The following is a 26,289-nucleotide window of genomic DNA, read 5'->3' as shown; positions in this document are numbered from 1 at the left end:
TCCCATTTTGAAGCATGAAATTCTGAATGCTTATTATTTTCAAATGAAACTTCAATGACAGCATTAGGCATTCACGTTAAAACATAATTAGGTATTTGCATGTAAAGAGGACCAAAGACTGAGGCAGGTTCCTGCACTGTCCCCTTCAGCGACACAGACTCCTCACTGCAAAGCAGAGACCAAACCATCACATCTCACCGGGTTGTCCCTCCACACAGGTGGTTCTGCTAAATCCCTGCAGCGACCTGCTGAACTTCAGAGCACCTGATGATCTCACCACTTCTTCTGACGCATTCATTGCAAAATCCAAGCCCCAAATAAAGCCAGTGCCACTCCTATCCAACCACCCTGCTTTTATCCACCTGGTTTGTCAGTGCAGCAGCCTCATCGCCAGATTAATCACGAATGCCCCCGCGTTCTTTGGCGCTGGAGTGCATTTCTCACTCCTCACCAGCTGCCCCTCACAGACACACGAGGCCCTTTCAGCAAATGGAGTGTCCCCACATACCTGTTTTAACCATAAGGTTGTCAGAGAGCCGGCAGTCCAGGGGGGGAGCTGCTGTCATGTTAGCGAAAGCCACTGCTGCTGTGGTTTCAGAGGGAGCAGAGGAGTTTTCCACTGGAGTAGGGGGAAGCCTAGTTGTTTTCGCTGATGCTGTAATAGATGTCAAAGCTGCTGTAATTGTCAGTGGGTAGGGGGTTGACGTTTTGGTGATGTCTGAGCTCGGGAACTTCTGGGTGTCAGTTACTGTGGTTTCTATCTGCCTTGGTACATGGGTTGTGGGTGCGAGTGTGGAGGCTGTGACGGTGCTGCTTTTAGGGGTTATGAGCATGGCTGTCACGTCCACAGGTGATGCAGTTGTGTTTCTCGTTGCAAAAGGAAAATCTGCACGTGTTCCTACTGAGCTTAGGTCCGATGTCAATTTTGTGGCAGTGTTATTTTTTGTTAGGGTCAGTGTCGGTGTGCTTAAAGCCATCACAGATGGCAAAGGTGTGTTTTCAGTGCCTAGAGAAAAGAAGGAAGAAGCTGGCACTGGTGAAGCTGGAGATGATTTTCTTGTTAGTGGTTTTGCTTCTGAAGTTCCTACTGTAGGTATTGCACCAGAAGATATTCCAGATAACACTGTAAGGACAGAATGGGTAAAGTTGGTTTTTGACAAAAAAGGAGACTCTAGCTGTGTTGGTGATGCATGGACAGAAGTTATGATGACTGACTGCAGAGCACTGGTGGTCAGGGTTTGCGATGGGATGCCCTTGGTAATTTTATTAGATATATTACTGGGAACTACACTGTGTCTTGTAGCACTTGTGTCCCACTCCACACTGAATGTAGCTGGATTTTTATCAACCATAAACAAATAACCAGAGGACTCTAATGGATTGTCTGCAAATTCTGGCAAATTTCCAGAACCAATGATTTCTGAAATAAAACTATACAAGACAGTTGAGCCAGAAGGCTTAGTTTCAGGAGAGGGGCACTGGGCTGGCAGTGCTTTTGCTGGTGGCTGAAATAGTCAAGTTTTCAGTGAGCTGAAAAGCCAACACTGGTGCTGTGTTTAATGTTTGTCAGTAAAATAATCTTTCCAGCATCACTTGTTTGGGATTCTAGAGAGCTAGGGAGAGCACCTGTAGCATTAACAGAAGGCACATGTAAATGCAGAGATGCTTTATCGTGTATATTGATATGAACATCTCCAACAGTGAAGAAATTAGCAACATTTCCAGGCTTGCTTCCTTCCATGCCTTTTTTTTGCAAGAGGTCAGGCACTGCCAGCACTGTAACAAGGAATGAATATTGAACAGGAGATGTTTCCAGTGCAAATGCATCTAATTCTGAAAAACTATTCTTTTCAGCAAAGGGTAAATTTGAAACATTTTGACTACAGCATGCATACGCATAGTTTGCTGAAGGGGTGGAGAAGAGTGGCTGCTTATTTATATTAATTTTGTTTTGCAGACTTGAAACTACCCAGTGTGGTGCGTGATGCTCAGCTTCCCATGGAGAAGTACTTGAAGGAACTTCTCTTATTGCCATTCGGGCTGAAGTTTTTACTGAAGGAATACTAATGCCAGCTGAAGACAGCAAAGCTTTACTGGTCCACGTAGAAGCTGAAGTTATGACTTGAGGAGGGTTGACAGGATCTAAATTGCTTTCAAAGTCTGCATTCAAAATCCTGGAAGAGCCAGAACTGTGGCTGTCCATTAGGTTGTCATAGAAACAAGTGATGGCAGCACACTCCACGCTGGAGGCATGACAGAGGCGACCGGCTTTTTATCAACTGAACACAAAGTCTGATCAGAGGTTAAATGATTTAAAGCTCCTGGAGGTGAATATTCTGCATGTGTGGTCACAACAGTGGGTGGTCTCATCTTTCTGTCTTCACTTATGACTGGACTTTCTGCATCTCCAGGTGGAAGATGTGCAGTCACAAAAACATTAGTGGCAGCGGTATTTGTGACAGCAGTTTCAGGTTTTGAAAGGCCTGTAGTAAAAGGAATTAATGGCGCTGCAGCTAGATCAAGGCTAGTCACGGCCATTTCCAAAACAGTGCTTAGTATTCTTGATCCCATGTGGAGTATACTGGTTTGGATGCCTGGAGAAACTTTGGAAAGCTGAGTTCCATAAGGCAGAACATCATTAGCATTAAAGTTCACGGACATCTTTGCTGTCGCTCCTCTTGTAAAAGGCTGTTGCGCTTTTCTTGCCACAGGAAAGCCACCAGGAGGTGGGAGAGCAGAGGCAGGAGCAGTTGGCAATGACATGCTGCTTGTCTGATAAGCTCCATCAGTCAGGTCTTCTGCAGAAGTCTGATTCAGAGCCACCACCGAGCGCTGTGAGACAGCAGTCGAGGGGATTTGCAATGTATCCTGGTCGGCTGCTGCTGCCCTGGGACCGTTTCTGAGTGCTATCCTAGTAAACACATCATTTGTCTCAGTTAGCAAGGGAGACCTTGGGTTTGTTGGAGAGGAGTGTGTTGCATTTCTAAAGAGCAAATTTGTTTTGCTTCTAAACGCTCAGGCTGGCAGCACTGCACTGCAAGTGTGCTTTGCATCTGGAACAAGTTATATTGGCAGTGAAAGGGAAGACGTGCTCTCTGTTGAGCTGGAGACCTCAGCCAGGCCCTCAGAAGCTGATGACATGAAAGGTAGAGGGGGGTAGAGCCTGTAGTGTAATTAGTCAGTGCTGTGAAAGACTGAGGATGACTCATTTGCAGTACTAGATGTGGAGTAACCACAGGATGGAAGAGTGATGTAGGGACCTCTGCTTTATCCTGAAAAACTGATGGTGACAGAGGAGTGATATCACTATTTCTGTCAGTCAGTGCTGCCCTAAATGGCTGAGTGTTTGGTTTTACTTCAGTAGAAGATACATTACACAGATTCTCATTAGGGAACCATGACAGGCTTTTGGAAGTTCCTGTCAGGGGAGACTGATGCATTTTTGACACAGGAATATCAGAGTATATAGATGAAAAAGAGGTCCTTTCTGAAGGAGACCCTTTTCCTACTATTTCTGTGAAATGCACTGTTGTCAATCCAGTGAAAGGCATGGCCCCTGTAAAGAACTCGGGACCCCTCCTGTGATTGACCATACTGGAATGTACCACACTTAGAGGACTACTTCTGCTTTCACTAACCTGTGAGCTGGCTGAATCTGTGTTGACGAAACCTTCAGGATCTGCAGACAAAGGCACTTTGATGGGCAGTACAGCTGGTTTAGAAAAGTTAATGGTGTGAGGTGACCGAATTACCAGTGAGGAAAAATGATGGTGATGGAACAGGAGCAAGCATGACTGATCCTGATGAGCTTTCTTTTGAAATGGAGGGTGTTTTTAATGGCATTAGCTGAAGTGGCACAGCTGTACCCGAATGGTGTGGGGGACAATGTGGCAAACATACCAAGTTGAGGCAAACCTGTTTCATCTGCATCTTGAGATGATGACCTCAGAGGCGACTCGGCCGAAACTTCAGCGGGTTCCTGGGATGCACTGTTTCCACTGCCTTGATACAGAGTGGGCAACAGATGCATTTGATCCAAAGTCCTGGTACGTGTGCCAGTCAGCGTGGTTTTTATCATCTGAAGCAAGTCTGCATTCTCCAAAGTCTGCCCCATAGAAATATCAGCTATTGAGGAAGTCTTAGTTTCTGTGGAAGGCCGTGTTGGTGATAGTATAGATCTCCAATTAGGAAAAGATCCTGTAGAAGGAGCATCATTGATATGCTGTCGCCTGATACCTGGAAAATAATAAGTAAAATTAATATTTTTTTTCCCCAAAAGGAAGAGAAGTTGTCTTCTTGCTAGAAATGACGACACAAAATGCATTATGTTTAGTGAAATAAGTGAACGTTTTTCCTTTGTATTCAAAGTGCATAAAAATTCAGAAAATGTTGGGAAAAAAAAAAGAAAACACAAAACCCAGTGAAAGGTTAAACACACGGATTACAAACCCCTCAGCTCCTTTCATCTGACAGAAGAATAAGGAAAGCTGCCTTGGCCATACCATTTCAAAATCCTACTTTTAACAGGGCTGTTTCAACACAGTAAAAGACACATTCTTAGCTTGGGACAATTCTTGAGGTTATCATGAGTCACCCTGGGCCGAAATATTATGTGAGAAGATGGGTTTAGAAGCAGTGTAGAAAGGGTATAGGTTTTGACAACCAAGCTTCACTGACTTGGCATGCAGTCTGACATGGGAACAGAGTCAGCATTGGCTGCATTCCTGTAGGATACATCTGGAGGTGCTCATCTTGCCAGTTCTAATAACACATGCAATTATAGACACAAAAGGAAGAAAATAAAATAGGGATGAACATGAGGAGAGGGGGGCAAGATCCAAAACAAATTAGGAAATTAAACTCCTTTTTTGATATGTGCAGATGTACAACACATCATTTCAAACACCAGTTTACTCTACATTCAACACCATAATGTTCCTAGGCTTTGTTTTCTTGAAATGATTACAGTTATTCTCAAATCATAGCATGGGAAGTCTCACATTTGTAGTAATTTAAAGATTAAGATTCACTCAAGAGTAAAATTTAAAGGGGAGGGGGGGGCTTTTTTTTCTCCTCCCCCATGTGAAGACAATAGATCCAAACTCAGCCCTGGCACTGGCTACCCTGCCAGGTTCTGTCCCCTTGCAGAGCTAAGCAGAGGCACAATGCAGAGATAGTTCCTGCCCTCCAACTGAAGCACAGCTGGATTACACACAGAGGATGCCAATCTCCTCCACACCCCTACGAATCACTCAGCATGATGGTGTGGAAGAGCAACCAGGGGCAGATCCTGAGACACATAAAATGACCTGGACATCAGTTCCAGCCACCCACGAACCCAAGGGTCAGCAGAGCCAACAGCACCAAATGGGATCAGCCCACACAGGCAGGAGCCAGCAGCAGAAAACCTTACGGTGCAAGAGAGGAGAACGGGTCACGTTGCACCCGTTTAAAGTTAAAGTTTAAAGTTAAGCTTCTTTCTTTCTACAATTGTTTTTCTCTTCCTAAGTTTCTACACAGCCTGTCATCCATATGCACAGGCCATAGTAGATGATTAGATCAGATCCCTCAGGCTCCTCTCCGCATTCAACAGGAGGGGGCTGAAATTACATTCAGCATGGCATTTTCTCTAGAAAAAAATAAATAAAAATTCACACCCCCCACAAAAAAAAACAAAAAAACAAACAAAAAAAAAAACAACAAAACAAAAAATAAAATAAAATAAAAAAAAAAAAAAAACAAAAAAAACCCAAACAAACAAACAAAAAAAAAACAAACCACAAAACCCAAGAAAATCAAAAATGAAGACCCAAACCAATGACATATCTGCCATTACATCTTTGTATTTCAGAGCTTTATTAAGCTGTGGTAAAGAATGGCCATTATTATCTCCTCCACTAAAATGCAAGAATGAATATAGACTCCAGAAGAAATTTTTTTTTTTTTTTGGGGAAGCAGGATGGTTAACAGAACAGAGCTCTGCCCTCCTAGCAACCAAAAAAGTGTCCAGACCTTTCATCTAACACAGGCCACCTTGCACAGTAGCGATTTGGAGAAAAGTAGAGGCAGACAGACACAGGGCTACCCATGGCAATGAGAGATCAGCAAGCTAAGGGGGAGCCCAATCTGCCTTTATGAAGCTCCACCAGAAGGTCAGTGGGCTGAACAGCAGGCTCCAGAGTCCATCAGGGAATCTGACCCACCAGCAGAGGTTTGTAGCACAGAAATGATGCCTTTGTATTGGGGCCCTGGTGATGTGTCATCAGGGGACCAGAGACCCAAATGGCTGGTGTGGCCTGGTTTCTGACATTCTACATGCTCCACCCTTTGTAGGAAGGCACATCATGTTCTAGACTGTATTTTGGTGGCTTTTCCTTCCGTGTTACAGTCTGGTAGCTTTTTAACAGAAGGTAGGAAAGGAGACGACATATTTTGCTCAACTAGAATGGATTCAAACATGCTTGAAATTAAGAACCAGATGATATGCTTTGCAAAATAAGGCTCTAGGCAAGCTGCAGCTTAAATTTCTGTGAGGCCATCTCTGCTGATGAAGTCATCATTACCTGATCTGTTACACTTCTAAATGTCTTGTTTCACCTCAGAACTAAAAGGCCATACTGAAAAGTGAATGCAAAGCCTTCATGGGGGATTTTTCTAGCACTTAGTCCTAGCATTAGTCTAGCACGAGTCCTAAAGGGGAATTAAACAAGTCAATGTTCTCTTGTTTGCTAAAATAGCAAAATCGGTCAACATCAATCAGCACACAATCTGCACCATCCCTCACATGTTTCTTCACACGTTGGTTTAATGAGAACAATTACGAGAAGAGAGAAAAAGTAACCTGAGAAAAAGCACTGAATTGATGTTACTGCATCTTGACAAGGAATTACAAAAAGCTCAAATATTGCAAAGGAGGTAAAACGCTGAATAAAAAATATTCTCTAAACACTGCTTAATTCTAGTCTAATTCAGTTCTTATTCCTTCCATTCCACACCAAATTCCTCTGTTTATGGCCATTAATGAAGCAAAGCTCTCAAGTTACTTAAGCTTCAAGAAAATTATACAATATTCTGAAACCTATGTATGATGCTGGCAAATTTTCTTTCATTCTACCCCTACAGAAAGATATTGACTATCTATTTCAAACTTCTGCCATAAATTCAACATCCTGGTAGTAACTACACACAGCATGCAAAAGGCAAGATTACCCTTGCAATGCAGGGAGTTTAAACTGAAGCACATACTTTTTGCTTGAGAATTGTTAGGATGATACCAACTGCTACAGATCCTTACAGAAAACTGAGCAAACCAGGACTGCAGCATGGAAAAAGGGAAGACAGGAAAATATTTCACGTCTACATCTATCAGCAGCTGAACACACTTGCTGAAGGAAAAGACAACTAATTCAACATGAAAGTTGCAATGAGAACTCCACCCAGTGTGCTCCACCACTGAACCTTGCTTGTACACACCTGTAGCTGTTCTTTATGCCTCTGGATTGCATGTTATTCTTTCATACTTCAGGCTACTGACTAACCACCACCTCCAACAACCCTAAAACCCATTTAGCAGTAACCTCATTACAACGACCATCATCGATTAGGGTTATTTCCATTAGCCTTAATGAGAAACATCTCTAATATGTCACAGCAGGAAGTTAAAAATTGATCCAGTTTAGAGAAAAATCACAGTTTTAGCATTTCTGAGCCCCGTTGTGAACACAGAAAGGAGGGATAGGGACCAAATAAGAACACAGAGGAGACTCTCATCCCTTCCTTCTAGTCAAGTAAAAAGGGTAGCACTCTGTGCTGTCCAGAGGTTCAAGGTGATGCACATAAGTAATTGATGTGTGACAGTAAAAAAGGGTAATGAATTATGACTTCTGCCCTTTCTCCTGAGACACCACAGTTGCAATGCTATTGTTCACACAGGTTTGGTTATTTCCAGTAAGACAATTAGTTGGTAAGCAAATCTCCCCTGGAAAAAAGTAGTGGCTAATGAAAATGCCCATGTATCCAGCAAGCCTGTAAGTTCTGTTTCACAGAATCATAGAAAACCTCAACTTGTAAGGAATCCATAAGGATCATCAAGTCCAATTCCCTACTCCTTGCAGGACTTATAAGGCTAAACCATAGACTAGGAGCATCATCCAGATGCTCCTTGAACACCAGCAGGATTGTTGTTCCCTGGGGAACCTGTTTTAGTGACTGATCACCTTCTCAGTGAAAAAACCTTTTCCTATGGTCGAATCTGAACTTCCCCTGAAGTTTTATCCCATTTCCTCATGTCCTGTCACTGGTCACCAGAGATCAGCACCCACCTCTGCTGCCACCCATGAGGAAGGTGTAGACTGCAAACAGGACACCCCTCAGCCTTCTCTTCTCCAAGCTGGACAAGCCAAGTGACCTCAGCTACTTCTTCCAAGCCTTGCCCTCAAGGTCTTTCATCGTATTCATCACCCTGCTCTGGACACACTCTAATAATTTGATGTCCTTCTTATATGGAGGTGCCCAAAACTGCACACAGGTGGAGACACACCAGTGCAGTATGTGAAGAGATCAAATTGCTCATCTGTACTGCTGATATTTGAAGCCATGGTTCTGTTTGCTTTATACTATAATAAGGCAAAGATCTATAACAAGGCAAGGTGAGCATTCTGTGGGTGCTGCAGCAATACTCATGGTATGCAAGAACAGCAAGAACAGCAGCCAGGGAGAAGCCTGGAGGATCCCACAGCAGAGCTCCTCCCGGGGCAGATGTTTGTTAACACGCTCACCAAATAAATTCAGCTCCAACTGAATGAAAAAAATCAAATATCTGGGATTCGAACATTTCCCTCCACAAAAAGCCTAAAGCAAAAAAAAAAACAAAGAAAAAGTATGAGAATATCAATGGAATAATAGCCTACAGCACTACTGAAGGGAACACAGGGACTATCCAGAGCTTCCCTCACTGCCACGGCTGGAGAGAAATATCATTTTGCCACTTCTGAGCCATTACAAAACATAAAGCCAAAGGGATCTTCAACAACAGAAGACTTTTGTTGTCTTGACTTCCATTGTATTACTTACAGATCATCTGGATCACTAACATTTAAGAGTGAGGCTGATAAAGAGGACATTTGCAAATTTTATTGCACTACTGACAAAGACATCTTCCCATTACAGGTCAGGTATGTATCTTTTCATAACCTTCAGCACATTAAGGAGAGGATTTCAATTTTCAAATCAATTTGCTTTAATTATTCATTTCTGAGGGGAAAAAAATGAACAAAAATAATCCCCAACTTCTATTAACTACTGTAAAGGCTAAATTTTAATAATACCATAGTATCTACATAAGAGTAACCATAGCCCTAAGGGAGAGGATGACAAAATAACCTTTTTTTAACAGAAGGTAGGAAAGAAGATGACATATTTTGCTCAACTAGGATCTTTAAAAATCTTTAATCTTTGAAAACTTGTGAGAAACACAATTATTTATAAACACACATAAAAACAACAACCTACTTACAAGGTAAGTATTGCTGAGAGACACCATTTACCACTTTACCCAGTACTAGATAGCACTGTCCTAGGGCCACATCTCCTCTTAAAAACAACACCACTATTAAATCATAAGTGCATTTTTTTCCCCTTCTTATGCTTCCTGCTTATTATTGCTTTACCATGAGAGACTGAGTGATGAAAGATCAGATGTGACTGGTATGGGACAAAATAAGAAAATAAATAGAAAAAGAGTCTCTGTTACAGCAGTGGAAAAAGGCACCACCCTACTCACAGGGTTATGCAATTTACTTCTGTTGAAGAACATTAAGCCTACACAGTATGATGATAGCACCACTTCAGTTTTCTAAAATTATCTCTTTTTTTTATCATTCCTTAGGAGTTTACAATTGGAAAAATGGCACAAGGAATACAGATTTCATGAGCAAAAGGATATGAAATACCCTACCAGTGAAAGACACAAATACTCAGCCAAGCATTTATAAAAATAGCTATGTAGCACATCAAAATTTTGCTCACTGTGCAGAATGGCAAAAATTATGCCTTCATCATATGTTCTTCCAGTCATACATTGATAAAACTGTCACACCACAACCTGTGTATCCCATACATCTCACTTTAGGCATCATTCCATAGACATTTGCAGCTTAATTCCACAACTTTTGCATCACATTTAACCTGTGTTTTCCAGCCCTGTCAACAAGCCAACCTACACACACACCTCCTGAGCCCTGGCTCACACACCCCAACCAAGCCACTCCTGTTTTTGTGGCCAGTGTGCTTTGTGTTCCACCTCAGAGGAATCTGCCTAAAGGGGATCACCAGGCTCAGCCAAGGCTCTGGAAGAGAGAACAACTGTTGGTTTGGCACCTGACAAACCCACAGCTACTACAGCAGGAATGGATGGTGGAGAGGCTGAGAAAGCTGCTTCCTTGGGACTGCACTGCATCAAAAAAGTGAAGGTAAAGAAACCACCAAACTAAATCCTGTTCTTCACAGATATCTCCTTAACATCAATGCCTTTAAGAAGATTCTAGGAAAAATTTACAGCAGTTCACTAAATGGATTCTCACATTGGTTTCAGCTGTAACTTTTCCCAAATTAGATCTTGACCTTCCAACCCCAAAACTCTGTCCTGAAGGATTTAAACTCAGATCACCTTACCAGCACCTGAGGTTGTTTACACCCTAGCCTCTATTTACCTGTAACAGTCAATGTCTACAAGAGCCAGTCATTAAAAAACAAACATGATCTCCCATCAAAAAAAGCCCTGTTCCCAGTGATCTTAGGAAATTATACCTGAAAAGTATTAATAATTTATTTTTGACAACCAGGAAAAATATTTTGTCCTGATACCACCAGAATTCTGTTGAAATCAAACAGCTTTTCAGTGATGAAAAACTGTACAAGGAAGTACCACACTGCACAAGGCTTTCTTTTCAACAAATGAAAGTTTGGGCTTTATGATAAATAATAGAAAAACATTTGGACATGATATTCAGTGAGTTTAACTGCACTGCCATGCATTTTCTCACATGAAAAAAATCAAAGCAGCAGCCTTTTCTGTGGGGAATGTTGGTGCACCTTCCCCACTGGCACAGACAGGGCTCCCTTTGGATCCCAAGGGAAATGCTCCAGCAGCCAAGCTTTGCATCAGGGACAACCTTTTGGCTACGAACTAAAATACAGGGTTGCAATGAAAAACACGCTTCTCTCCTTCTTTTGACGTGTCCTGCTTTCATTGCTTACCCAGCCCAAATGTCAGCTGGCTGGGATTCGGGAGAGCAGAGCCGAGCCTGGGCTGCAAAGGCTTCACGGCTGTCACCAACATTGCTCCAGGACCCGACAGGCTGGTGCGACTTGTACCAAGTGCCAGCCTCGCCTGGGGCTGAAACGTGTCTCCTTCTCCACACGGGCGGCTCTGCGGGGAGGCTTTAATCGGGTCCAGCAACCGGGAGGGAGGGGAAGAGCGAGACACAATAGAGCGGCCAGGGAGAAAAGAAAAAAAACAAACAAAAAAAAAAAACAGGCTCCTGTCACGGAGGAGACAATTCTGCCACTGGCAATTCCAGCTGCATCTTCTGCATGTTGTATTCACGGAGCAGATGTTCAGCTGGATCATTAGGAAATGCAGGCAAGAGCGTGGCAGAGGAGGATTTCATCACTGCGCCGGGCGAGTGGGATAATTGCACATAATCATATAGAAATCAGAACCTGCTGTGGGGGCTCTTGCCCTTGCTCCCACTGAATGCATCCCATTACCACTTCTGCTTGACTTTATCCAGTTATTGACAGAATTTCAGAGAATAAATGACATATATATCTTTATTTTTCCTTTAATTTTTTTATTGCTTTGTCAGCAACACTTTTAGGATCAGTGCTTTTGTGAGCCTGACACCCTGCTTTATCACACCTGCTTATCTATTTATTTGTAAACAGATATTTACACAAACTTTTGCAAAGGAATTGTGTTTATTCAGGAAAGTTGCTATAGATATGCTAGCATCAGCATAAATGATTTAATGAACAATGTAGCAAAACCAAGTCAAGGTCATTGGGAACATGCAATACCAAAGCTGCCAGTTCTCCTGCTTTTACCTTAAGTCCTACAATATTTGAGAGGCTTTTTTTATGAAACAAACAAAAGAAACAAAACACCCCCCAAAAAAATCCCTTCAGGGAAACAGACTGTATTCATATTTGAATCTTCATTCTTTACATGAAAATTCTCAGTTCTTGTGGTTGTGGGATAAAAGAAAACTAAAATATTTTAAAATGCCATAATTTTTAAGCAAATCACATTTTTACAGGATGAGTTTTAAGTTTTTATTTTAAATTTCCAGAGCTGGGATAAACTATAAGAGTGGCACTAAATTCTCAAAGAGAACAAAAAGAGTTTGGGGGGCCAAATTCTTGTCTTCTTAGACTATTTAGGCATTAGGCAGCAAAGCACAGGAGACATGTAGCAGTTTTGCCACTGTCAGTAGCAAAGCAGGCAATGATGGTACAGCTTTATTATTATATGCAATAAAAACATGTTTTCTTAACTGGAAGCTACTCCTTTAACAAAGGTTTCAGAGTTTAAACTGCCCAGAAAAATCAAATACAAGAGGAGACTGAAGAGAACTCCTGCTAAAAGCCATTTATGTTATTCTACAAAGAAAAAAAACCAAAACATTCTCTGCAGAACTTTCTTAAGGAAACGACAGTGCTTTCAGAAGGCTGAACTGTGGGCCAAATTACATAATACAATGTATATTTTGACATGCTTGCTGGGCAATTGCAAATGTTCCCTTGAGCCAAAAAGCTTTCTGCTCACCAACCCAAGCACGCTCATCGAGGGAATCTATTTTGCACGTAACATTTGAGGCCATAACCCATGAGGGGAGAAGACCCTCTGGACCATCCTCTGCCACCAGCACGAGGAGAGAGCGACTCACCCAACCCACTGCAGCGGCAGCAGCTGCTGCCAACCTGCCCAAAGCTCCACTCCCCAACCAAGGGGAAATCCCCACGTTGGGGCTGCACCAGAAGCCTGAACTAGGACAGCAAAACCAGGATGTGCAGGTGCTTTTTCCTCAGGTGGTGTAGGGGTGATACCACCAGGAGAGAGGAGGAAGCCAACAAGCAGGTTGGCAGCACAAGCACCTTCAGTCACTGCTGATGATGATTGAGCAACGCTCAAGTGTTACTCATTGAGTGCTGTTCATTTTACTATGAGCAGGCCCAGGAGCAGGGACCACTGGGATTACTGCACATTATACACCAAAACAGTTCCAGAGGAAAATGAAATCCAAGCATTGCTGATAAACACATCCCATCTACCTCACACGTACACGTACCAGGGGCATCAGCTGTGGAAGGGCACGTTCTGTGGCTGAAGCTGATCAGTGTGCAGAACAAATCCCTGACACTGCATCCAGACAACCCCAATATTTATTCATTTCAACTTATTTCAGAGCTCCCAAGTTTCAGTTACTACACCCAACCCACTCACAAGTTCCACGGCCAGGGAAGGACAAGACCTCTGCTTTCCAAGGACCATTTCAGGCCAAGGCATGAAAGGCAGACAGGGAGGCTGTGCCCTGAGTACACCCGTGCTTGCCCCGGAGGACACAGAGCCAGATCCTATTTGGGGTCTGTTCCAGCAAGATAACCAGGAGAGAAGTTAATCCTCTCTAAGGAAAGATAGGATCTCAGAGGTGCCAAGTATACAGGATCAATACAAGGACAGAGGTTTCCACAACGTCTTTTGCTACTTTCAAGTCCTTGCCGTTGCCTGTGATGAAGGATGAAGAGGTGAAGACCAGGAAAGAAATGGAGGTCACACACAGAAGTATCCTGCTTTCTCTGTTTGCATAGTGTTCAGTGTTGCCCCACTGAAAATGCTTTCAAAGTGTAAAAGTCATTGCTCTTAAAAAAATAATTTTAAAAAATACTGATTTTTTTAGATTAGAAACTTTTTGTTCACATTGAAGAGAGGTGTGAAAAGACCCCTTGACTTTTGAAGTAAATAACATTCTTTTTAAAAAAAATATAACAAAACACTAATAAAATACAAATTCTATTCTCTCTTCAAGGTTTGCCCCAAATAACCAGGATTTATCCATCCTGGCATACAATGCAATTTCTGAACCCAAAAAAGTAAAGCCTGTTACATGTCCCCAGATTGCACAAAAATTAAAGCAGTGAATGTATGAGATCCACTACCATGAATGAGCCAAAAGACAAATATTTAGCAGAAATGTGACACACTCTTCTTTGGAGGGGACTTTTCCTTATAGCCATAAATGAGACTACAAACATTAGCTGTTGCTGAGAAAGAGTCCATGTAAAGTGCTTATTTGTTTCTTAGATTAGAAAAATTCTATTCCTGAGCAGGATTGACAGCACTGAATGTAAGAGACAGCTGCTTTATAAGGCTTTGGGTTTTCTCCTCCATCCACTTAAAAAGGACAAACTAGGGAGAAAGTTTTAGACACATCATCTTAACTTGTTCTTTCTTATATATTTACTCTTCAGAAAGCATCAACTTAAAGGCAAACCCTTGAAAAAAAAAATCTGATTTTTCTGTTTTAGTTCAATATCACCCTTTGATTCCTACCTCTTACAAATGTAGCAATGGCTCAGTCTCAATAGGAGGGGAAATCACTTTCCCATGAAGGAAACTTTCAGCTTCCAGGAAGCTGTCAGAGAACTTCCTGAGGTCAAGTCAGGATGATGGAGCAGCAAGTAAATTCTTCTGAACAATGAATCAAGCTGCAACTTTGCTATGACCTGGAGTGGACAGTCAACATGAAGTGCAAATACACATTACCATTATAAATTACATCTTAATGAACAATGCATATAAACTATGTAATTAAATTTAAGCTCCTTTTCTGCTAGACAGTAGATGAAGACAGGCTAGAAACTATCATGACAATGTTTAAAAACTATTTCCATTTTCTATTACTTTCACTGTGCTTTGCACAGCCCATTAGTCTTTATTTTCAGGGCCTTTATTTTCTTTGCTGCATAAAAGTGGCAATAGCTCAAGTTTATAGCAATATGTTGCCTCATTTCACTTTCTCACCTCTTGGAAATCAATGCAAATAGTTATCTGAAAGAACAGCAGCACTGCCTGTAATAAAAAACCCCAGTGACCCTTACTGACAGAGTACAAGAGGCTAAAAGCACCAAGGGGGAGCCCAGTCACTGGTGGTGAAAGGGTTAAATAACTGCCCAGCCAAATCTAACTTTTCAGTCATTAATTAAAATCCAGAAGAAATGTCATACAGATGCAAATACATGAGAACTGCTTCTGAATCTGAAAAATCAACGGTAACACTGGCAAACTGTGGGGTTGCCAAGAATTCTGGAGAATTAGCTGAGCTCCCAGCACAGCTCTGGGCTCCCCTGGGAGCAACGCACACTCACATCACCACCAGGATGCAGATGCTGCATCTGCACCTCACCTGTTTCCCTGCAAAAGCGATGGATCTGTCTGCCTCATTTGGGGAGCCCCACCCCTCATACAGAGAGCTTGGTCCTATACAGGCTGTATCCCTGCACCTCCCATGTTCAGACTAAAGTTATATATTCCACAGGGGTTCGGTATTTAATTTACAGGTATCCAAGCAGCACGCCCAAAGCTCACAAAGACCCAAACACAGGGATAAAGCAGGTAGATGTACTCAAAGACTGTAGCTCTGCACTTGCAGTGGCTGCCTGAACACTAAAAATGTCAGTACTAATCAGTGATGTTGTGTGAAAAAGTTGATTCTTTTCCCCAAGATAAAGGCATTAGCATTTTCTGTCAAATCATTAGACAACATCTGTCCTGTGAAATGACAGGAGTCCCCAAAAAAATAATTTAAAAAAGCATGATCATTGCTACAGGGACAATAATATTTTAGTAATAGCCGAGTCACTTTTAATTGTAAAACCAGTAAATGGTTAACGATTACCAAAGTGAGCAGCTGGTTTCTCAAAAACAAGACCCACTGCCTGGAAGAAAGGGCATTATCAGAAAGAAGAGATGCTGCTATTTCCAGATGGTTCCTGAACAGCACTACACAAGTTGGTGGATCTCCTAAATTAAAATCACCAAAGTGCTATCGGAATGTTTGGGGCTCGCAATAGACAGTAATTAAAAGATTCCCTCTGAAAAGATTAAAACAAGCCAAATAAGATGTACTTATTTGGCAATATGATTTTCCTGGCTGCCTTGCGTTGTGCTTGTTCATGGAACTCACGTGTTCCATCACATTGCACCCAACAGGAGGGCAAACATTGCTCTGGCAGGAAAGTAGCTGAAAATCTTCCCTCTTGGATCTCCGACTGAACCTCATCTTTCTAACTTCTAATTTAACTCTGAACTAAACCCCCAAAAAGCCCATCTCTGTGACTCACTCTGGGTACTGCCAAGACATTTCTTGTCACTCGATTGCTGCTCTTTTTGATAAAGTTTCATAAGATTCTGTTCTCCAGAAATTTCTGGAAGCTATTGCTAAAAACAGCCTCTAACAAAAACAGACCCTAATTTCTTTCCAGCCACTCAGTTAATCTTTAGGGACATGCGTGGTCACTTCTAACAAAAAGAGAAAGATGATGCCCTACTCAGACAAGGCTTTTCCTTTGTACCTACACTGTGGAAACATTTTGCATTCATGTCAGTATAACTGAATATCTGGATTTTAAAGCTCTCAGACTAACCAGGATTTTAGGAGCTTTACTGCTACACTGTCAAACACATGCACTATACAGCATTTAAGAAGGTTTTCCATTAATCCGCTCTATGCTGGTATTGTTATTTAAATGAGATCATTCAAACGAGATAGGGATAACCAGGGGAAACTAATGAATATGGGGTATTTTTTAAATATTAAATAAAGATATAAGAAGAGAAAAGGCATGAAGGAAGAAGGTGCTAAAACTGCCAGGTCATGCAGTGATTCATTGCTCTTTTTACTCAATTAAAAGTTGCTCAGGTGTCAAAGTATCAGCATTAAGATCCAAGTGCCTGATGCTACCCAAAAGAAATCCTGACCATCCCAGGCTTTGCTCCAGGTAAGACAAGAAGCACAAGGTGCAAGCTTCTTCCCATAACATTCCTGACAGGTGACATATTGCACAAATCAGGGCAGCACCTCAGCAAATTCCTTAAGTCAGATTTATGCCACTTCCATGTACTTTTTCAACACACACACACACTTCCTCGCTGTCAAGATTTACTGGCCTGGATGTCAGGACAACATGAGCACAAACATGGCCACAGAGGTGACATTTATGAGAACTGGTTCTCGTTGAGAGGTTGCTTCTTCTCTTTCGCAGATCGGGACACTGGTTCAGTGAGCTGGTGACTTCATGGGTGAACCTGAACTTTACTGTGAGTACAGCAAAGAGTCACAGTGGGGATGGTGAACTTATGAAAAAAGACCAGAAGATGCTCATGACACTCGCACAAGCAGAAAAAAAAAAAAAAAGCCTGTAAATTATCTTCTCAAATATCCATTTGGCTCAGGTACATCTACCTTGTGACTTTTAAAGTTCTCCCAATGAAGGGTGCTTCTCTGCCACCTTTCCCTCCAGCATCTATCCTTCCCTGCAAGCCCCAACAGGAACACCAGCATGAGCTGTGGGACCTACCCTGCTCCCCAGCAGCTCTCACACCTCACCTATGGCAGCTCTGTCTGCTTTCCTGCCCTCTTGTAACACTCCAAGGGTCCCAGGTAGAAGTGCAGATCAACTGCTGAGCAAAGGCGAGTGAGCACAGAGGGGTTAATACCTAGAGTTAAGTAATTAACCCTAGAGGGTTAATAATTAGAGTTCATTGGGCAAAAGTTAGCCAAGGAGAAAGGCTGTTTTGCACAGTGCCAAAGGGGCTGCATTGAAAGGGCAAAGAAAAGCAGCTGAGGTGTTGGGGAGGGGAAGAAAAATCAAGACATGTTCTGGTTTCACAATTATCTATGACCAGTGACAGATCAGACTTGAGCAGCAGAAGAAAAGCCCAAAATGCTCCTTTGCACCTGTGTAACAAGAGCACAACAAGGTGAACATCACTCTTCAAGCAATCCTTCAACCTGCTGGAGATTCCTCTGGCTCCACAAGCAGAGACACAGGAGACCCCCCTTCCTTGATGTCTGGGCTCAAAGGCAGGTGCTATTCTGAATTACCTTAAACTGAAGCCAAATGCTTTATCTGGAGGAAAGGGCAGAAATGAGATTGTAAATTCTGGTCATAGTCTAAAAGTTTGTCTGGTTGGCTTTCACATTAATTTCTTTTTCATGGTTTCACCAAAAGTGATCTGAATCTTAAATAAAGACTAACAATTAATTTCATTCTTCACTGGCTACTGCTTTTTCATTAACAGGTGATGCTTAAAATAGCACAAGCAATGTTCCCAGAATTCCAATTAAAAAACTAAATAACAACCATTTTCTGCATGAATCAAAGATTTGTCATCTCAGAAACTGTAATTTCAAAGTGATAAATATGCTTTAGCCACATTCCCTTCCTACAAACTACCAGGCACCATATTTTTCACCCAAAAGCTTCTTTCATTGCAGTAGTTATTTAAAACTCTGCCTAGACATATTAAAATGCTGACAATAGGAAAAATAAATTTTGACAACAGAACAAAGTATACTACCTTACTTAATAGCATCAATCAGGGGATCTCAGTTTGCAGCTATCACAATGAGCCTGCACTGCTATGAAATAAGATGGCTCATTGGCAGTGCAAAGTTTGGCTAGAAGCTAAAAAATTAATACTGCACAGTTATCCCCATCATAAAGGCACAATGCTACAGCATAGCAGTGGATTAAAAAGGGAGCCTATATTACAGGGTGAGCCAGGATATGATTAAACTCTGTCTCCCTGACTGAGACTTGTGTTCTACCATGAAAGCACAATTTTCTTATCGTCTGAGGAAGGTCTTAGACAGCAGCATTTGCACAAATACCAACTCCATTTGTTTATGAGAACTATTTAAATCAAAATAAGGCCTGTTTTCTACTTTTCTTCTTAGTTTTTTTTTTAAATTATTTACAGAAATACATTTCAGCCTATTGTAAGCATAGCAAATCTAATCCCCACTGCCCTGACCTACCATTATCACCTGAGTTTTAGTGAAGTAAGTGTAAAGCTCATTTTCATTCCAGTCACTTAATACCATCTCATCCCAGGAGGGGACTGGAAGTGGAAACATTATATATTGACTCTTGTTTTAAAACCATCCTTTCTACATCAGTTGTATAAATCAGCCTTAATGCAAGTAAGACCAGACACTCATCTGTTGATCTGACAGCACTTTGATCTTGCTTAGCACAGCTGCAAACAGGTGCAAGAGCAGCAGGGCAGGGATGAATCACACCTGCTGCAACTCCACCTGCCTCAGCATTCCACTGCATCTCAAATCCAGCCAGTGAGTGCCAGGATGTGCTCTTGAAAATTTGAGGTTTGTTTGTTTTTGTTTTTTAAGCTCATTAAAATACCCCAGAAACCGTCAATTATTTTTATTTATTTTATTATTTTTGCCTTTTTTTTTTCTTTCTTTCTTAATTTTGGTCCCTAGCTTTCAGGAGGATTCAAGGTTAACGAGAATGGAAAAAGTATAAATGAGACTTGTGAGCAATCACCCAGCAGCACATCCAGTCAGGCCAGGTGTAAAAGCAATAGAAATAGTACATGAATACTCCTGAAGGCAGGTCACACTTTCCAAATTCCAATGAGAAATACATTAATTTTAATTTAAATTCCTGTCTGTAGCTCTTTCTTTTTTGGCAAGCTGTTCTGTTAACCCCCTTCATCCTCAGATACCACCATCATGTGAAAAGAGATATGTGGGAAAATCAGCAACAAAGTGAACTATATATATGAAAGTAATCTAGTCAGAGAAAAATCCCCCATTTAAAATTGACACTCAGTAGATCAAAACTGAGTAGATTAGAGACAGCAGGATAAAATGGGAGACTGCACCTCTGCGAAGGTGAACTCAGGAAATCTAATTTACCAAGAACACCAGAATGGATGCAGTGAAATTATTGTAACTGTCGACATCAAAGCCTTTGACATCTCTTGGCACCATCATATGAAAAAGAGAAATCTTCAGGAACTTTATTTAATTGTAGATGCACACTAGTCATGCTGTCACACAACGTGCCTCGGGGTGTGCATTTCAGTTATTCGAGAAATGCCACGGCAAGATAAGTGAAAACAGCATTTTGGAGGCAACAAATACCTTCCAGTGGGTTCCCTCAGTGTGACAAAGGGCTCTAAGGTTAAAAATAAATTAGTATATTTAGTCTTCCCTAAGAATTTGGGCGTTCTGTGGTGATTCAACCTCTGAGCTGACCTGAGCCAAGCCATGTTTGCTGAGGGATTTAGGGGAACAGTCACCAGTGATTTAACTCCAAATTTCCTCAGACTCCAGAAGAATTAGTCTTTGCTGACCTAGTGTTTCTTCAGCAAAATGTGCCTTCTTTGAACAAAGACAAATAAACGCTGGGCTAAGGTTTGCACTGATGTTGAGAATAATGTTGCTCTCTGCTTACAAGAAATAATGCCAAAAAAGCACACCATTTGTACAAATATCCCTGAGATAACACCATTCCCTTAGAAAAACAGGCAGAGGAGTAATGTGTGTTCAGTGATCAATGACCTCCTGCTTGGCTACAAACTACCTCACAATCCAACAAGCAGGCTTCTCTGCAGACAAGACATGTCTTTAAAAAGGAGCTAAAAAAACCCACCACAGTATTTTTCAGACAGATAATTTATAATGTTTCCTTTGAGATTTTATCATACATTGAATAATATATAGTTGCTTTGGTAAACTGCAATGCAACATCCAAGTGACTCAAAGCACCAGCAAGGAAGTTTCTATCCAAAATATCAAGTACCTACTTTAACTGAGCACTAATTTATTTATTTTTTTAATAAGACACAAGTCAGTTACCCAAACCTTACTTTCCTGTTGTGTGCTGATTTCCCCTTTTTACCTTCTCTGCTCTTTTTAGAAGAAGGTCTTCAGACCCAGCCTTGCCTGCCAGGCATCCAAAGCAACCTGCCACGAACCACAAACCTCACCAAGGCACCAGTTTGGAGCAGTGGTTTGGACCCTGAGGGCAGCGCCCCCTCACCAAAACCCGTTGTTCCTGCAAATCATTTCCCTACTGGGGCAAATCCCATCTCCATGTTCAGCCACAATTACTGACTCGTGAACATTCACTTAGAAAGGACGTGCTGAGCACGGTCAAGTAGATCTGTGCAGTATTTTCCATGAAGACATTAATCCTTTCCGTGGGAACAAGGAGGTTTTACTGAATTAAATTACTGAGTTCTGCGGTCAACCAGCCTTCCCTCCATATTCCCAACGGGGAAAACATAGTGACAGTGTTGTATGACATGTCAAACTGCCCAAAGTCTGCCAATTCAGCAATATTGTTTATTTATTTATGGCAACATTTACAAACTTGGTGGACTAAATTCCAGACTGTGTCGCTGAAAGAGAACAACCTGCTTCCCCAAACTGTATAGTCCAGCAATGTCTGCCAATTACAGTGACCAGGGACTTTAAGCCATTTTTACAAAGTTAGCTAAATTTGGAATTCCTGTCCCAAAATTAAGACCCCCAAATACATGTGTTTCAGCTATTTGGCCTAAAGCATGTTTGTTGCTGAACACAGACACATTGGTTTCTAAGAAAATGAAAATACAAACAGAAGAAGCCAGAATTAATAATACTGCATTCCCATGGGATTTCTTCTCACCATCCCTCTACAGCGAGTTCACTAAACAGTAATTTAAAATTCTATGCATTAAAGATTTATATGGTAGCTTGGTCTCCAGCTTCTGAAATACATAAATACATTAACAAATATGAAGGATTCTCAGAGACTTATCACAGCTGTAGGAGCTTTGGAAGTTCTTTTCCTTTTTTATTTTCCTCCTCCCACCAGCTTCACAAAGCCCAGATGAAGAGTTGCAAATCCCAGTTGCTAACAGGGGGACTGAAATCCTCTGGTGCTTTAGAGGGAGAGAGCAGCCAAACTGCCATGAAAAACACCACCATGCCACGATTAAAGGTGAGAAATACTGAAACAGAGATTCTGTGGAGGAGGGTTCAGAAGACAGCAGCAGAAGGCACTGAGGAGCAAAGTGAGGGCACAGGAAAGAGGGCACCCAGTGGTGTGAGCAGGGGATGGAGCACAACAGGCATCACACATCCAACATCCAAAGAAAGGGCAAACTGCACAAGGGGAGTTCTGGTAAAATGAGATTAGCATTAAAAAACAACAACAAAAACACCAAAACCAACCAACCAAAAAACCAAACTAGAAAGCTTTGCTATTTGTTTTAGGTTACCCAACTCACTCAAGACAATCTTGGTGTCTTGAAACCTGGTTTATTGCTTTTGAAAGTGTAGGAAGACCAATTATGTGCATATGTGTATATACAGGTATAATATATTCTTCAAAAAAGAGGCTCAGTTTGCAAGCTATTCATCAGCTGAAGTGGCTGAAAATAATGTTATAAACATCTAATAAGTACTTGGCATTTACAAGCTGCCAGGCACACAGCAATCAATGTTTTCATTGGGAGTCTGGGACATCTGCCCTCCACGATCTGCCCTTTCAAAAATAATAAAAGTAAATTAGAAATAAATTTTAGAAATAAAAATTTATATACTGTGCCATTCTTTCAGAGGTGGTTTTACAGGGTTATTTTACCCTGAAAAAAAAAAAAGGCGGCCTGGGTACAGTGCTACTTTGGGTAGATAACCAAGTGGTTTTGAGAAAGGTGAAATTCAGCACTGAATACCAGTTTGTGGAAATAAATACATTTGACTAGAATTAAAATAAGGGCAGAAAAAAAAACCTAGAGGATTATTCCAATCCAGCTGAAGCCAATAGGGAAGAATTTAATTTTAAATAGTTCCATTAAATATGCAGGTTAATCGTTTAATCTATTAAAGCATTTTGATTGAAAAAAACCAAAACCTTACAAGGAAATATTTCTGAAAATAGAGTATTTCAAATTTTTTATTTTTAAATAAAACTTTCTTTCTTTAAACCTGCTTAGAGAGTAAGTAATCTGAATGTAAATAATACGAAGACTTAGTTAAATATTTTGTTACATGTCAATCTGGAACACTTGTGAGAAGGCTGAATAATTTCATCACCACATCTCCATTTTGAACCAATCTGAAGCAAAATACTTTTTTCTGGTTTGGATGAAGTAAAACAAACAAACAAAAAAACCCCTCTCCTAAGTCATTTTGATTAGATTATTTGCTGTCTTATAAAATGTTGTGTATTTCTCATTAGGTAAAGACAATTGATATAATCAGTCTCTGAGCAGAGAACAACATTTTGCTGTAAATAATACTGGTTGAAAAGGTTGAGCCTCACAATATGACTGCTGCAGGCTCTTGCTGTAACATTGGGAATATGGAAGAGAAGTATCAGCCGGGGAATAAAAGGTTGGTCACACCTGTGGCCACACTTTCAAAACGTCCCAGTGTAAAACCATTCAGCATTCATATCCAAAGCCTTGCTCTGCCCTTGGATCAGATCCCAGCACCTTCCCTATCCTTTGGGGATCTGCCTGGCAATATCTCCTGGAAGACTTCTCAGCTGAGGACAGGAGTGAGGGGATTCATGGCTCCCCTGAGCCCTGGCCCCTAAAGAACCCTCCATCCTGCAATGTCTTACTGAGCACTTCTGCTTTCCCAGAGCATGTGGGAGGGAAGATAAGGGCTTGAGATTGGTATTTCAAGTCAACCCACAGACCCAACCCATAAAAAACCAGACCATGTTCTATGTAAATTGAAACTCCAGATGCTAAACACGGTAGTGAATATGAAAGAGTGACAAGAAAAAAAGTGCTAAATATCATTAACAGGGCAGGCTGTGCAGTTAATAGACCATTAGGTTAACTCCCTACTAAGTAATGTGCAGGCTTTGAGCATTATCCTTCCAAACAACAGGCCTCAGTCCAACTTAAACAACTGACTAGAGCCCTATCATCTAGAAAACAACGTGCAAATCACCTAATTGCTATAAATGGGGTTTACAGGCAGCTCGTTGACACCTAAATAGACTCACAAAAGGGCAATTACATATTTCTATGTCCAAACTCTCTGACTGGGACGCTCATTACAGATACAACTCGTTAAAAACCCACAAACTATGAAAACAGATGTGTTTGTACACCAGAAATAAAGGAAGACCGTTCTTTAAAACGGGTTAGGCTAAGCAAAAACAAATATTTTCTTCTGACAGTAATGGAACAAAGTCTCTGCATTTCCAATGAAACCAAGAACAACCTTTTCTGCACGCAGAGGGGCAAGATTTTAAGAAGTATTCACCCAGAACTAATGTCACAGTACTAATTCCCAGTGGCTACTCATTAAAGTATCACAGTATTAATAGAGAGGGCACAAAAATATGCATTTTTCTAAATTCTTCAAATGCCAGCAGAAGAAAAAAATGCCTCTCAGGATCCCACTCAAGAGAAAAGGAATTACAACTGGAAGACAACCAGGACAGGCTTTCTTTTCATCCTCCTGGCTCCTAAGTTTGGATTTGGTGACTGTGGAGTCCAAAGCTGGTTTAAGTGGTCAGGGACAAGCCTGATGACCATGCAGCAGGGGAAGGGAGACAACTTCCCTGCTTGTCTATTTGAACACTTGTTTTTTATTAATTTCACAAGATGGTTATTTTACCCAGACCACAAGAAAAAACAAACAAACAAACAAAAAAACAAACAAACAAAACCAAACCAAAACAAAACAAAAAAAAGAAAGTATCTTCTTTAAATGACAAGGAGATAGCCCTGCATGCCCGTCCAGTCCTCTGGAATGTTTCCATGAAAGCCTAGAAGAGCCCAAACACCCACACCTTTACACACCACTGCATCCCTCCAGCAATGGGCTCTGTTAATTCTGCTGGGTTTAACAGAGTTTATGCTGGTTTTGTGTGGTGTGCTCTCATCTCTCTGTTCCCCAGGGCAGATTTTCATTAACATTAAAACCAATACCATGTCATGAGTGAAGTCACAGCCAGACTATTCACGTGGCTCCAGAGAGAAATGGAATTCTTTTCCTCCATCCCTGACTAAGCAGCCCATCCTCTTCACAGCATCTGCTTCACACTGCTACGACCATTTTTCCCCTGCTAGTTCATGCTGCAAAAGAAATTTCTCCTCTAGGACAGATGCTTTCCCATCCTGAAATGCTACATATGTTCCTAAAGCACCAGCAGAAGCCCTTCAGCGAGCTGTCAGATTGGCCAAAACCTATGGGTCCCACACCCTCGGCAGGCATAAATCAGCCTGGAGTAAAAAAAAAAGCGAGGAAAATCAGGTCACACCGATAAAACCTTACCTTTATTTCAGATCTTGTCTATACAACCTGATGTCTTCAAATCTAGCAGAAAATTCAGCCTTTACTAAAAACGGGTCATTTCTTTTTTTTGGGGGGGAGAAGTGGAGACTGTGGCACCGGGCAACCACCCAGACGGGAGCTTCCTTTCAGGCTCCGGCTGCGACAGTCCCAGACCAGGCAGCCCTGAGCTGTGCTGCTGTAACCTCGAAAAGAGCATCCACAGCACCTGCCTCTCCCGATTAACAGCCCTGCCCTCAACTACTGGCGGCAAACATTTACAAAAGGCAGCTAATTATGGGAGTGGTTAAACTGGAGGCAAATCCTCCTCAAGGGGCAGCTGACCTTCTTGCCTTCAAGAAGCTCACTAATAGGTTTAGTGAGGTTATTATTAAAAAGATTTGCTATGTGAGGGATTTTCTTTATAATCCACAGTCCCAGGGAACGCTGAAAACACACTTTTCCAATTAGCTAATAACCACAGTTTTATTTTTCAAACTGCTAAGTAGCCACAGGATGATAAAAATCTGCATTAAATGACTCATATATACACACACCTGCTTCTACAGAACATCCCACAGCAGACTGCTACAGAATGAGTACAGAAAAATGACATTAAAGGAAACCATAAGAGTCAGAAGCCCAATTTTGCTCTAACTCAAGATAAAGAAAATTTACATATCAAACCTCTAGGTACTTAGAAGGTCAAGTACATTTATATTTATCACCTCCCCCGTTTACTCACCAAAATCTAGGTATTGCTTTTATCAGTCAAAGAGCAAAGTGACAGACATTAAAATATCATATTTTCTTCTAAATGACATAAGCTTTATTCAAAAGTATATATAATGTATGCATTTCCTGCATGAATCGCTACTATGAATCCACAGGTCCTGAGGAAAAAAAAAAAAGG

General features: G+C 41.4%; 1 protein-coding gene across 5 annotated transcripts in view; it reads right to left on the bottom strand.

The window, feature by feature from the left end:
* KIAA1549L (KIAA1549 like) overlaps positions 1–26,289 on the bottom strand; it is a 135,831-nt gene that overhangs the window by 72,701 nt on the left and 36,841 nt on the right. Inside the window, exons 2-3 of one of the 5 annotated variants that reach the window (XM_032691928.1) lie at positions 3,901–4,236; positions 509–1,123 (exon numbers count right to left, since the gene is read on the bottom strand). In XM_032691928.1, coding sequence (XP_032547819.1) covers positions 509–1,123; positions 3,901–4,114 — 829 coding nt within the window. In that variant the 5' untranslated portion in view covers positions 4,115–4,236. Of the gene's footprint in view, positions 1–508; positions 1,124–3,900; positions 4,237–26,289 lie in introns of those variants that run through there. The other 4 variants (XM_032691927.1, XM_032691929.1, XM_032691926.1 and 1 more) reach the window with 4 other exon arrangements.

Source organism: Chiroxiphia lanceolata, chromosome 6, assembly GCF_009829145.1.
Source record: "Chiroxiphia lanceolata isolate bChiLan1 chromosome 6, bChiLan1.pri, whole genome shotgun sequence".
NCBI lineage: Eukaryota > Metazoa > Chordata > Aves > Passeriformes > Pipridae > Chiroxiphia > Chiroxiphia lanceolata.
This window is presented reverse-complemented; position numbering and strand designations above follow the sequence as displayed.